The following is a 13,471-nucleotide window of genomic DNA, read 5'->3' as shown; positions in this document are numbered from 1 at the left end:
TGGCACGTGGAACTGCCCGGACCAGGGATCGAACCTGTGTCCCCTGCAGTGGGAGCGCAGAACCAGATGAATTGCACAGACAAAGCCATTACTGCCAGTTCCGGTGGACGTGGAAAATATTTTTTCTCCCTAAGGGAAAGCTCCAGGAATAAGCAGAACTCTCCAATCCACGTGTGTCGGGTGCCCCCCAGGGGTCAGGGCTGCCTGCGGCGGACAAGCCACGGGCCGGTCAGCACCGTGAGCATCCCACTGGGAAAGGAGCCTCGAGGAGACAAATGGCGCAGCTCTGCCCGCCACACGCCGGGCAGTCAGCGGCCCGGCGCCGCAGCCACCTGGGGCCGACAGCGCGGGCGTTTGGGTAGGTGGGGGTCTCCTGAAAAGGGCCCATCGGGCAGGGTGGCCAATCTCCTGGACAGGAGGACAGTGCCTCTGCAGGACTCAGAACACTCTCTAAAGCACTGGAAAATCCGCCAAGGAGATGCACCCATACGGGTAACACAGAAAGTCTACTTTCCTGAACAACGGAAGGGACTGAGGTGGACCCACACGTCCACCCCACGTGTGGCCAGCTGGACATGCGGGGTCAAGGGCACCGCACAACCCCCGGGGCTCCAGCCAGCATGCGCCAGGAGAGCCACCTTTCCTTTGCCGAATCAGTCGGCGGCCTGGGGTTTGTCTCAACTTGTAATTGGAGAGAGACACGCTCGTCAGCTTCTCCACATTCCCTTTTAGGGCTTTTCTCTTTCCCTTTTGTGCTGGGGTTGAAGTATACGTAGCGTCAGATGCTAAAAGAAGGAGGGGCCTTAAAACAGGGCTCCAGCTAAATAAGAAAACCTTGCAAGAGGGAGGCCCGTCTAGATTTTTAAAAAAAACAAACCCAAACACTTTTCTTTTCCACTCTCAGCAGATAAGTCAACCCCGCACCTGGTATGCCCTCCCTCTCCTAGAGCCCAGTCCCCGTCAGGCTACTGGCTACCGAAACAGCAAGTCGCTTTCTGAAGCAACAGAACTTCTCGGCTAAAACACGTGCCGGGTAAAGCCTGGCCGTCCTGGTGGATTCGGCGTGTTACTCAGATCTGTAGCCAGCGTCGCAGAAGAGGGCGGCACGGCTGCCCATCTCAGCGTGCACCCACGCTGGACGCCCCGGCCAGGCTGGTCTTCCCTGTCACACACTCACACAACAGGCTCCCCTTGGGGCAAACTGCAGCCACAGGGTTTCAATACCTCAGTTATGAGTTTTTTGTGTTAACAGATATAAGATGATAATTGCCATCTGGGGAATCCATTAATCGGAAAAAAAAGGATTAGCGAGGAGACACACTCTCGCCGCTAGAAGTTCTAGCATAGGTGGCACTGGGCCGACGGGGGCCAGAGGGCTCCCCTGGTTCAAGAAGGTGCTCAGGGAGGAGCCAGGGGAGACCCTTGCCGTCGTGTCCACAGAAATGGAGGGAGCGAGGGGACAGGGAGGAGGGTCAGCCTAGACTCACCGCCTGCCTACCTGCCCACGGGCCCTGCGGAGGGAGCTGCGGCTCCCCAGTCACCCAACCCCCGGCCTAGGGGCAGGGGCAGGGGCCGTGCTGGCCCCGGCGAGCGCCTTCCCGGCCGGCCCCCGTGTCAGTGCAGACTCTGCAACTTACATTGAACCTCCCGGTTCTTCACTGAGGGTTCCAGCCTTCCCTGGGGCCTTCCCAAACTCCTTCTCGCCTTCTAACGGCAACCCTTGTTGGATATTTAAACTTTTATTTGAAGTTTGGGGAAGATCTTCACTCACCGGCTTAACTATCTAAGACGCAAATACTAGTTTGAAAATTCAATTAACTGATAATTAGTGCAGAACTCCAGGATTCAATACACGCAATTTATAGAAATCGACTGTGATGGTAGAAGGAAACTGGACTGTCAACGTTGGATTCAGGCAAAACTCCGGGCACGGAGACAGTCAGAACCATAACGCATCAGCTCAGAGTCCCGCCATGCCGGACAGGAGGTAAAAACACAGACAACCCTACCTCCGGGCTCGTCTCCTCGGGGTCCTCCTCCCCTCCTTTCTTACTTTCTTCCAGTTCTTGAAACTTCCTGGTAAGTGCTTGAATTTCCTCCCTAAAGTGGGAAGGGAAGAAAGTGACACCTTACTTGCCATGACGCCGTGTAAGATGTCTGTACGTGACAGGAGGGGTGGCGGCCTGCAGAGCTGGCAAGGATGCCCCCCGGGAACGAGGTGGGTGCCCCGCCACCACCTGACTGCCCAGGAGCCGGCACTGCCCAGGGCGACCCCTCCGGCCCCACTCCTGACACACGGGAGGAACGGAAAAAATACCGACTGCGTGAACGGTGCACGGATATCCTTTGGGGTTTTTAACAAGCAAGGCGAGTGGAAGGAAAGACAACTCATGTACTTGCTACAGATCTCAGAGGCAAGGTAAAAATAATTCTTCACTGTACGCCCGCCCATTCTGATTGACTTTAATGCTAGGCTTCCAGCAAAGTCTAGTCACGTTTATTCTGAAGATAAAATTTGGTATTCATTTCGGTAATCCGTGTCTTACTAATTATTCTGAGCGCTAAATATTTCTGCGCAGATTTCTAACCTACTTTTTTGGGCATTTCTTACTGAGATAACATTCATATAACCCCAAACTCACTATTTTAAAATATGCGATTCAGTGGTTTTTAGTGTAGTCACGACGTTGTGCAACTATCCTCACTATCTAATCCCGGGATAGTTCTGTCACCCCAGACAGGAGCCCCTTACCTGCCACTCCCTACTCTCCCCTCCCCCACCCCCCAGCAACCCCTAATCCGCTGTCTTCTCTATTAATGTGCCCATTCCAGATATGTGCGAATTGCACAGTATGCGGGCTTTTCTGTCCGCCTCTTCAGGGAGCATCAGGTTTCTGACTCATTCACGTCGTGGCAGGTGTCAGCCCTCATCCCTTTGTACGGACGTACTTCCGTTTTTACTCTCTTCACCAGCTGACGGACATTTGCCATGTGTCCACTTTTTATCTACGGTGGACAGAGGTCAAGGACGGAGCGTGGGAGGTGGCGTCTGGACCCGGGGTGTGGAATCAGGGCGCGTCTGAGGCTGCCCGCAGCGGCCGTGCTGGAGGAGGGTGCGGGCCGGGGAGCTGGCCGTGATGCCAGAGCGGCAAACACTGTGAGTCTGCCCAACCGTGAGCAGACTTTCCCCAGAGGTCGGATATTTACTCTGAGGGAAACAGCCAACCACGGGAGGACCTCAGGAGAGGGGCTATGTGATCGGGCTGGAGCTGTACGGGGCCCGCTCTCGCTCTCGATGCGGGCTGAGCGCGGATGCGCCGGGGTGGGCGGGGCTGGGGAACAAGGAAGGGCCTGGGGCTGCGTGTCTTCCGACTTCGTCCACTCACCTCAAAGCCTCCTCTCTTTCTCTTCCCTCCTTCTCACCCTCCTTCATGTTTTCCAGCTCCTTCTCCAAGTCAGCCTTTGTCTGCAGTAGCTGCTTCACCTCCAGACTGAACGAGGAACCAGAGATATTTCAGCGTCATTAAAACAAAGGCTCACAGTGACCTGGGTCACCAGAGCACGAAGAGCTTTCAGAAAACGTAACGGGTCCACCCTCCTTCCTTATGCATGGATGAGGATGAAGAAAGGCCCTTCTCTGTAACTGCAAGGATCTGGGAGCAGCGCCGGGGGCGCCTGGTTATTTACTGAGCACTTTCCGTGCGCGTGGGCAGCGGACGGAGCAGGGCTACCGGACGAGGCGCAGGCCCTGCTCTCACGGGCGTCACTGTCCCGCGGGGAGAGGCATTAACCCAGCGGTCACACAGTTGGGCGCCTAATCTTCTCCTGAGATGAGAGCTCCCAGGACCCGCCGTGGACCAGACGGCAATGCAGCCTGAGCTGAGGCCTTGAAGACAAGAGGGTACCCAGGCACCTCCACCCAAGCTTGCCTGTGCCCCACAGGTGACGCCTCGCTGAGAACGTGGCTATAAAACGTTCCACTGCTCACCGTGGTGGTGACATCACGTGAATGAGATACGTCACCAGGAGTGTCACACGGTAAGGGCTCACGGAGTGGAAGTTATTATCGTGCCATGCGACGGCTTAAGAGATAATCAGAGATGCTATTTACCGTGCAAAATGACTGGCCTAATTTTTATAAAGAACCGAGCACATGGATGCACTATTAGGCTTCGACTGGAGGTGAAAAAACAGGTGGAGTGGGAAGGGATTTGCCTTCTGCTGTGAACAGAAGGCAGCAGAGACAGGTCCTTCTCAGACCTCGACGTGCACGTGAATCACGGGGGGGGGGGTCTCATTAGATGCAGAGTCAGGTTCAGGAGATCTGGGCCAGGCCAAGGTAACCAGCCCCAGGTGGGCAGGGCCCGAGGGTCTGCATCTCTAACCAGCCCCCAGCTGATGCTGCGGCCGTTGGCTTCCTAGGCCACACTCTGAGTAGCAAGGTCTCAGAAACACCATCTCAGAAGATGCATGGGTTTAGCCTGCTCGCGACAGAACTGCAACTGGAGAAGCCACACGTAAACAACGGGTGGAGGAGACAGGAGCGTTTTAAGGGGGCGACAGAGCGAGACACTAGAGAACAAAGGGCAAATGAGCAGAACCTTGAGGCCTCGCCTTCCACACTCTTATGGTCACACTGAATACTCCACGCGCCACAGCACTGTCTTGTTTGAGGCACAGATTAGGTGTTGTAAACATAGTACTGAATCTTTAAACCCTTGTGCAAGAGATCTGATGGATGGCCTATTATCTTACACGAATCAATCACAGTCAATGCTTCTCAGAAAAAGAATTTGGAAAGCCGTCTGGAATTCCGTGTAAAGAATCTGGAAAGCCGTCTGGAATTCCGTGTAAAGAATTTGGAAAGCTGTCTGGAATTCCGTGTAAAGAGATTTAAGTGGCACCCTCCGCCCCATGCTTTTCGTGACGTCATACGGCCAATCAGTGTCTCCTTTTCCCCACTAAAGCTGCCTTCATTTCACAACTAAAACATCACAAGTTTCAGAATCGTAGAAACGTATCTGTGTGACGACTGCCATGAGCTGAGCCTTCCCCAAATCCCCAGAACAGCTCAAGTCCAGCAACTACACAAGTCACGGGAGCAGGACCTCTCCCGGAGGTGGCCGGGCGCCAGCCGTGCGGGACAACGTACTCTCGCTCCTGCAGCCGGGTGTGCAGGGCATTCCGCTCGCCCTTCAGGCTCTTCACAACCCCCCGCAGTCGCTCGCTCTCCTCCTGGCGGTCGGGGCGCGGCTGCCGGTGCACCGTGGAGCTGGACACCGAGTGAGCCGGCGGGGTAGACAGGACCACCTCTGAAGCGTGCGATTTGGGGCTTTCCATCAGACTTATTTTCTGGAGGCAACAAGGCATCTGTTAGACGTTATTTCTTACTTTACTTTCCTAGGAAAGAGACAACGGCCAAGGGGAAACTCATCCCAAGCAAGGGAATGGGAAGAGCTCTGCGTGTGATCTGAGAAGCCTGGGACGCTGACCGGGGACAATTCTGCTCCACCAGAGTCCTGGGGGCGATGGAAGGGCATCCCCCCCCCCCCGCCCCCAGAACTCTCTTCCTCTGGAGCAGGGAGCATGCAGACCCAGCCGGGATGGGGCAGGTGCGGTAATAAACAGACAGCAGAGCACGGAAGGTGAAACCGTAAACTGCTTTCCTTTGTGCTTGTTTACCCTATTATTTCCCTAGGACGTCTGGAATTTTCAGCCTCTGTGCTTTCACACGTCAAGGACGATCCAGCTCTGCCAGCTGGAGATACTGAGCGCCTTCAGATTCCCACTGATGTCAGCATCTCTCCGAGCGGAAGATCGCTGCCCCACCGGCTTCTGGACCACCTCTGGCTGCCCTTCCTTCCTAACAAGCTTTATTCTTGAACTACCCACAATTTATAGACACTTAAGTTCTCTGCTTTGTAAATACGTGAAATTATTGTTTTCTTTATTGCTCCCCTCTAGGTTTCCTCTGCAGCCAAACAGTGGACAGTTCTAACTTGACACTGTACCAGTACTCAAAAGGGAGGGACACTTCCGACCCATTTCAACAGAACCAGACTGACGACATTTGCAAATTCACATGGGGGATATGAGGAAACGGTAACTTCCTAACTTTCCTGGTTGGCAAAGTGCGGATGCACAGTTTTCTGAGAATTCAAATACTATACGAGGGCTTCCATGGTGGCGCGGTGGTTGGGAGTCCGCCTGCCGATGCAGGGGACGCGGGTTCGTGCCCCGGTCTGGGAGGATCCCGCGTGCCGCGGAGTGGCTGGGCCCGTGACCCGTGGCCGCTGGGCCTGCGCGCCCGGAGCCTGTGCTCCGCAGCGGGGGAGGCCGCAGCGGTGAGAGGCCCGCGTACCACAAAAAAAAAAAACAAAAAAAAAAACAAATACTATACGAGTGGTGAGAAACAGTCTGGGAAGTGACTGGTAGTAAAAAGCCCCCAGGTGCACGGCAGGCTGGGTGTCTGAAAGGCTCTGGGATCCTACGCACCCAGCGACGGGTGCCCACGAGAGCCTGAAACGATTCGGTGTGTCGTGTGACCATGCTTTGCCGTCTGTGACACGAGGGACAGGCATGACACGCCCTTAGGTCTCGTCCGGACCCGTAAGAGTCTCCTCTTGCCAGCGTGTCCGCGTGCCGTCTGCGGACAGACGGCCACCGTTTACATGTTCAGCGCAACCCGACTCCCTGCGTAAGTCCCGGGAGCGGCGCTGCGTCTGTCCCATGTTCTAAGACCCGCTGCTCTCACATAGGCAGGTCCTGAGCAGGGAAGGTGCCGTGGCGGGACCACACTCACTTTTTCCAGCTCTGCGATCCGCCGAAGCAGCCGGGGCTTGCTCCACTCCACCGAGCCTGATGGGACAGCGGGGTGTGACGGGCGCCCTTCGTACAGCCGTCCCGACGGGCCCCTTCAGCCCGGACCTCCCGTCTGGAGCACGGCCCGATGGCATCCCCTCCAGAGGCTGGCCCCCACGGCCGGCGGCCCCACGCCCGGCAGACCTGCGGTGCCGAGGGCGGCCCCACGGCGACGTCTGTTCCCTTTCACCGCGGCTTTACCGACACAAGTGGTCGGGAGAGGGCTCAGTGCGGCCTTCTCTCCCGATTCCACCCCGTCGGGCTCTGGCCTCACCAGCCTGCCAAGACGGCCCCTCTCCATCTCAGCAGCAAGTCCACTCCGCCACATCCCAGGCCCCGGCCTCGGCCCCAGCCCCCGGGCCACCAGTGTGTTCCCCGACACCCACACACTCCTGGAGGCCCCTCAAGCGGCTCAGCTGGTCCATCCTCCCCCCACTCACTCGCTGGGTGACCGGACTCTCGCCGGGTCATCTGGTCCCCGACGGCCTCCAGGACCGGTCCTCCTGCCGAGGGCCCCGCCCGACCCCCGACTCACCGACGCACCGCCCTCCACCGGCCACCTACCCACCCCCCCGGCACGCTCGCTCCATGTCCCCCACCCCCGCCTGTCCTTTCAGTAGCCCGGACCCCGTGTGCCTCACAGGCTGCACCCACTCCCCATGTGCACCGGAGCCTGGCCACCTCTCACCACTGCTGCGCCACCTGGGCCAGGCCACCAGTGGCCCCTGCGAGGCCCTTTCCTACACGGCGTCCACTCAGCACAGGAGCAGGGGGTCCTCGAGAGGCGAGGCAGACCCTCCCACCCCTGCTCCAGCCCTCTGTCCGCTGAGTGGCCTGCAGGGCCCTGTTCTCCCCCACCCTCACCTCTGTGTCCATGGCCAGCACGTACGCAGGCTGGGCCCCCGGCCTCAGACACGCCGGGACACTCGGGGGCTCTGCGCCTGCTGGTGCCCCCCCCGGCCCCCCTCCTCCTCCCCCCACTGCGGCCCCCTGACCCACGCTCTTACCATTGGCCGGCATCTGACCTGCCGGCTTCTCGTCTTAGCAAGAGCGCCTTCACTGCTCTAGCTCTGTGTCTAGAGCGGCATCTGGCGCTCAGCAGGCTGCCGCCGCTTTGGAACACACCTTGGAGCAGCGCTGCCCCGGGTGCGCGGGGGGAAGGAGGGCCACGACTCCCCTGCGGCCGCAGCCGCCCGCGTCCTGGGGCCCCTCCTGGCGTCCCCAGCCCCGCCTCCCCCCTTGGCGGCTCTGGGGAGCAGGTACCCTTTATCTTGGAGACAGTGGGGGAGTCGCTCAGCACGCGGTCCAGGTCCTCCTTCAGGCTCTGGTTCTCCTCCGTGAGCTCCTGGACGCTCCGGGACAAGCTCAGGAGGGCGCTGCTCATTCTTTTCTGCCTTTTAAGGCCGACGTTCTTCTCCACTGGAGGCCTAGGAGGAACGAGACCAAGCGGCTAAGGTTTGGTGCCTGAACTGGTTTAAGACGCGTCCTGAGTGAGGGGTGGGCGCTCGGCGGCCTGGGCGCTCAGCGTGGTTTCTGCTGGTGAACGTTTGCGATTGAACAGGGAACACTAACTCTGAAGCCCAGACAAGCAGACTGCTATCCGCTCTTCTCATCAGCGAGCCTGTGTAACGAAATACTGTGTTCAGTCATTAGCAGTGGACATTAAACAGGACCACTAAGGAACTTGTGGACATTTATTCTCTGTTGTTCCATAAGTACTTAGATAATAGTTTTTTTTCTTTTTTTTTTTTTAAAGATGTTGGGGGTAGGAGTTTTATTAATTTTTAATTTTTTTAAAATTTTTGCTGTTTGGGTCTTCGTTTCTGTGCGAGGGCTTTCTCTGGTTGTGGCAAGCAGGGGCCACTCTTCATCGTGGTGTGCAGGCCTCTCACTGTTGCGGCCTCTCTTGTTGCGGAGCACAGGCTCCAGACGCGCAGGCTCAGTAGTTGTGGCTCACGGGCCCAGTCGCTCCGCGGCATGTGGGATTCTCCCAGACCAGGGCTTGAACCCGTGTCCCCTGCGTTAGCCAGCAGATTCTCAACCACTGCACCACCAGGGAAGCCCCTTAGATAATAGTTTTGATCTTGCCTTTTATTCCGCAAAATAAGTCTAAAATACAGTCAATCCCCTTTATTCACAGAATCCATATTTGCAAATTCGCCTACTCACTAAAACGTATCTGTAACCCCCAAATCGATGCCTGTGGTGCCTCTGCGGCCAGTCTGTGGGTCTGAGTTGCAGGCGGGCTCACTCCCGGCTGGGGGGACAAGCGCCGTCCGCATCTGGTCTCAGGTCTCGCCCTATCCACAGGGTGGATTTCGAGGTCTTTTCTCGTCTTTGTGCTTTCTGTTGATTTCGCCGCTCTCGGCGGTCCCCTGCAGCATAGTTCTTACTTGCTAGGAGGCTATGACTCAGCTCAGGGAGGAACCACACGTGTCAGAGCTTCTTTCAGGCCTGAGTCACGGCGCAGTTGGTCAAGAGTTCAGTGCTAAGAACGGACACTAAATAAGGTGCCTTTAAACAGAAGCACACATGAAGGCGGGTTGTATGCCGGTCAGGTGATGGGAAAGCTGTGACCAGAGGGTCTCAGGAACAGAACTCCGTGCTTCCCCTAGAAGCACTGGTTCAGCATTTCCCAATTCAGTGTTCGTGGACACTTTACAGAACATAACACTGTGAATAATGGGAATCGACTCCTCTGGCCCTTTACAGAAAGTTTGCCACCCCTATTTTATTTTATTTAATTAATTTATTTTTGGCTGCATTGGGTCTTCGTTGCTCCATGCGGGCTTTCTCTAGTTGCGGCAAGAGAGGGCTACTCTTTGTTGCGGCGCGCAGGCTTCTCACTGCGGTGGCTTCTCTTGTTGCGGAGCACGGGCTCTAGGCACGCGGGCTTCAGTAGTTGTGGCACGTGGGCTCAGTATTTGTGGCGCACGGGCTCTAGAGTGCAGGCTCAGCGGCCATGGCTCACGGGCTTAGTTGCTCCTCGGCACGTGGGATCTTCCCGGAGCAGGGCTCGAACCCGTGTCCCCTGCACTGGCAGGCGGATTCTTAACCCCTGTGCCACCAGGGAAGTCCCGACCAGCCCTCATTTTAAACTACTAGGAGGAAAGGAAAAAAGGGAAGACCATGCCTGGCACATTGTAAATGCTCAATAAATGTCAGTAATTCACTGCAGAGGCTGGTGATGCAACCAAATCTAAGATAAGGGATCCCTCCTTTCCTAATTTGCTGAAAGCCTGATATCACCTGGGAAAGGGACAAGGGAAAATCCACGAGATAAGGAAACTTTGATGTCTCTCCTAATAAACTTATTTGGCAAGATGAACTTGTACTTGGTACTAAATGTCTTCCGAAAAGGAAGATCTGCTTTGAAAAATAGTGTTTTCTAGGTCTAAACTGGAAGCTGTGAAGTAGTACGAACAATGAAAGCCCAGAGCACCGACTGTGCTGTTACATGGCAACTGTGGGGGCACATCTGTAACATCCCAAAGGGAAACACGCCAGCTCTGACCATGAGTAACACGGGCGCAGGCTCCCGAGCCAGGGCAGTGTCTGCAGGCCCCACCTAAGGCCTACCCTGCTCTGACAGCAGTTTAACATGAAAACAACACATGAAACATGGCTCCCAAGGAGAGGATCATACTTCTTTCCTGTCGTTTCAGAACTTGCCAGGAGAGTCTGGAGACGATGAATCTGTAAACACCAAATTAAAATGCATTTAATACAAAATGAAAAAACGGCAGTGATTCCTGACTTCCACCCAGTGGCAGGAAGTGAGCGCTAAGTTGCTGATTTGTGTTCAAGTTAAGATGAACTAGAAGAGGGCCCCTCAGTGCAGCTGACCCCCCACCCCGGGGCAGGAGGGCACGCACCTCCTCGTAGTATGTCTCCATGGCGATCCTCATCTCCTCCAAGTTAGTGGTCTTCATATCAGTCTGCAGTTTGCTAAAAACCCAAGTTCAGAGTTGACATGGCGGTGCTAGCATTCCCGGGCAGAGCAAGAGGAAGCCTGTTTCCCGGGACATGGGAGAAGGATGGGCTTTGGAAGAGAACCGGGCTGGGAAGCGAAGCCTGAGCCGGCCCTCAGCTGGCCGTGGCCTTGCACAAGGCCGAGGAGAGAATTCTCACACCTCCAGGGCCCTTCCTTGTTGGACCTGCTGCTTTCCAGGGTGAGGTAACCGACCCCCGGCAGGTATTCTTTGCTAACAAGGGCCTGTCTTTAAAAACAGCAGGAATTGTGAAGAAAGACCTCAGGGTTAGACGGGAAGAGTCATCTTTGGGGAAGGTGGAGGGAATGGTTCTTTAAAGGAAAGAGAATCATTTTTTTCAAGTTGTATTGCCTGTATAATTCCCCTTGTTCTCAACACTTAACAGACTTCAGGGAAAAGGTTCTAACAGAGAAATGAAAGTAAAGTTACAGAGTTCAGGATTCTGAGACACAGAAGAAATCGGCAAATGATAAAAATTTTAAAGTTGACGATTCCAGCAAGAAACAAAGGAGGGGGGTTCTATTGTATAAAGAGGATACAACAGAAAGTGAAAACTCAGGTTTCCTTAAGTAAACTCAAACACAGCTAGGAAAGGCTCTCCTCTGTGATAAAACAGCAGGAAAGGAGTCCGCGCTGCTGCCCTAAAAACAGCACCAGAGGGGCTTCCCTGGCGGCGCAGTGGTTGAGAGTCCGCCTGCCGATGCAGGGGACACGGGTTCGTGCCCCGGTCTGGGAAGATCCCACGTGCCGTGGAGCGGCTGGGCCTGGGAGCCATGGCCGCTGAGCCTGCGCGTCTGGAGCCTGTGCTCCGCAACGGGAGAGGCCGCAGCAGTGAGAGGCCCGCGTAACCGCAAAAAAATAAAAAATAAAAAAAAAAAACAGTACCAGGATAGTGCGTGACAGCAAGAGAAGCAGGTAGGGGAGATGACCAAGCGTTAAGGGCTTGTATCAAGGTCTATACAGTTCATCTTGGAGATGAAAAGTGACCACAGAAGACTAAGGAGAGAAAGCACTTCTTCAGTGGAACAGGAACAAGAAAAGAGGAAAGGGGAACACGGCTCCTTAGGGTCGGATGGAAGAGGCGCGGCTGTTCACGGTCCCGTTTTGGTGAACGGGATGCTGGACACAGACGTGGGGGCAGGGTGGGAACGGAAGCTGGAGCTGAGGGCACAGCGAGTGTGGACGTGGAGCCGGAGGCAGGCCAGGTGCGCGCCCAGCGGGCCCCTCCCGAGCCTGGGCCACCCCCCGACCCCGGCCGGCCCCCCAAGGCTCCGTACTCGATGGTGTGGTTCTTCTCCTTGCACTGCTGCTCCAGCTTGAGAATCCTCTGCTTCAGCCCACTGATCACCTGCCAAGGCAACAGGACGCGTCAAGCTGACGTCTCTGCGGCCATGGCCTCGCCCTCCCCCTCCCTCCAGGGGCTCAGCCGGCCCCATTCCCCGGGCGGGGTTGGGTGTCCCTGGCCCGCTGACCCGGCAGCACCTGCACAGCCTCCTGCCAGAGCGCCTTCCTACTTAGCTGTCCTCCCCATCAGCGCTGGCATCTCTTCTAGACTCAGCTGGAGAGACAGGGCCAGGCTGTCCTGCCCGCTCAGAGCAGAGGGGCCGGTGAGTGGGGCCACAGGGGATGCTCCCACTCAAAAGGTGCCGCCATCCCCTCCATCCCATTCCACAGCCACCCTCTGGAGGAAGGACAGGCCGCCGCACGGTTACCTTCGAGGAAGCCACCTCAGTCCCTGGATGCAAAACTCACCAAGCCTAGCCCGCCCAGGACACCCCGGTCCCCAGCATGCCCCTGGGAGGGAGCGGGCCTGGAGGAGGCCGGGCAGCTGGACAGAGGCCTTGAGACGCCCTTCCGTCTCCATGCCTCCTGTTCTCTGTTCATGGGACACTTTGGGAGATAACACCCTGTACTCCCGAAAGAACATCCCTTTCTTTATTTTTGAAGAGTCAAACAACTTTTTAACTGGATTTTACGGTAATTTTTAATTATACTAGTAATACATGAATACATTTTCTTGAAAAGAAATTATAGATGACGCTATACCCTTGGAGCTGACCCCTGTCAACTAAATACTGTTATCAACTTCCTGTGCATTCTCTAGGCCTTATTACACACGCACACGCGTGTGCACAGCCCCTGAAAGTCTGGCATTTTGCTGTTGTTTACACAAATGGTGCCCCCCGCCCCCGTCATTCTGCAGCTTGTTCTTTTCACTCAATAGGCCGTCTTGGTGATCTGTCCCCACTAGTTCCTACAGATCGATGTTATTCTAGTTACCCGTTCCTCTACTGATAGATGCTTAATTTGTAACCCACTCTTGCTATTACAGAAACTCCCGGCCGGTCCTCCTTGTGCACACGGGCAAGTATTTCTTTTTTTTTGGCGGTACGCGGGCCTCTCACTGTTGTGGCCTCTCCCATTGCGGAGCACAGGCTCTGGACGCACAGGCTCAGCGGCCATGGCTCACGGGCCCAGCCGCTCCGCGGCATGTGGGATCTTCCCGGACCGGGGCACGAACCCGTGTCCCCTGCATCGGCAGGCGGACTCTCAACCACTGGGCCACCAGGGAAGCCCTTTTTATTATAAATTTTAAGTTTATGTTATCAAACCCATTA

At 55.9% G+C, this 13,471-nt stretch overlaps 1 protein-coding gene across 5 annotated transcripts in view; it reads right to left on the bottom strand.

Annotated features, from left to right (window-relative positions):
- The window catches only part of IQCE (IQ motif containing E), a 39,680-nt gene that overhangs the window by 10,635 nt on the left and 15,574 nt on the right, over positions 1-13,471 (bottom strand). For all 5 annotated transcript variants that reach the window (XM_060122142.1, XM_060122140.1, XM_060122143.1 and 2 more), the window contains exons 8-15: positions 12,131-12,201; positions 10,737-10,809; positions 10,508-10,557; positions 8,125-8,288; positions 6,803-6,858; positions 5,153-5,352; positions 3,387-3,491; positions 2,010-2,100 (exon numbers count right to left, since the gene is read on the bottom strand). In XM_060122142.1, coding sequence (XP_059978125.1) covers positions 2,010-2,100; positions 3,387-3,491; positions 5,153-5,352; positions 6,803-6,858; positions 8,125-8,288; positions 10,508-10,557; positions 10,737-10,809; positions 12,131-12,201 — 810 coding nt within the window. The remainder of the gene's footprint in view (positions 1-2,009; positions 2,101-3,386; positions 3,492-5,152; positions 5,353-6,802; positions 6,859-8,124; positions 8,289-10,507; positions 10,558-10,736; positions 10,810-12,130; positions 12,202-13,471) is intronic.

This window comes from Lagenorhynchus albirostris, chromosome 15 (genome assembly GCF_949774975.1).
Source record: "Lagenorhynchus albirostris chromosome 15, mLagAlb1.1, whole genome shotgun sequence".
Taxonomy (NCBI): Eukaryota; Metazoa; Chordata; class Mammalia; order Artiodactyla; family Delphinidae; genus Lagenorhynchus; species Lagenorhynchus albirostris.
This window is presented reverse-complemented; position numbering and strand designations above follow the sequence as displayed.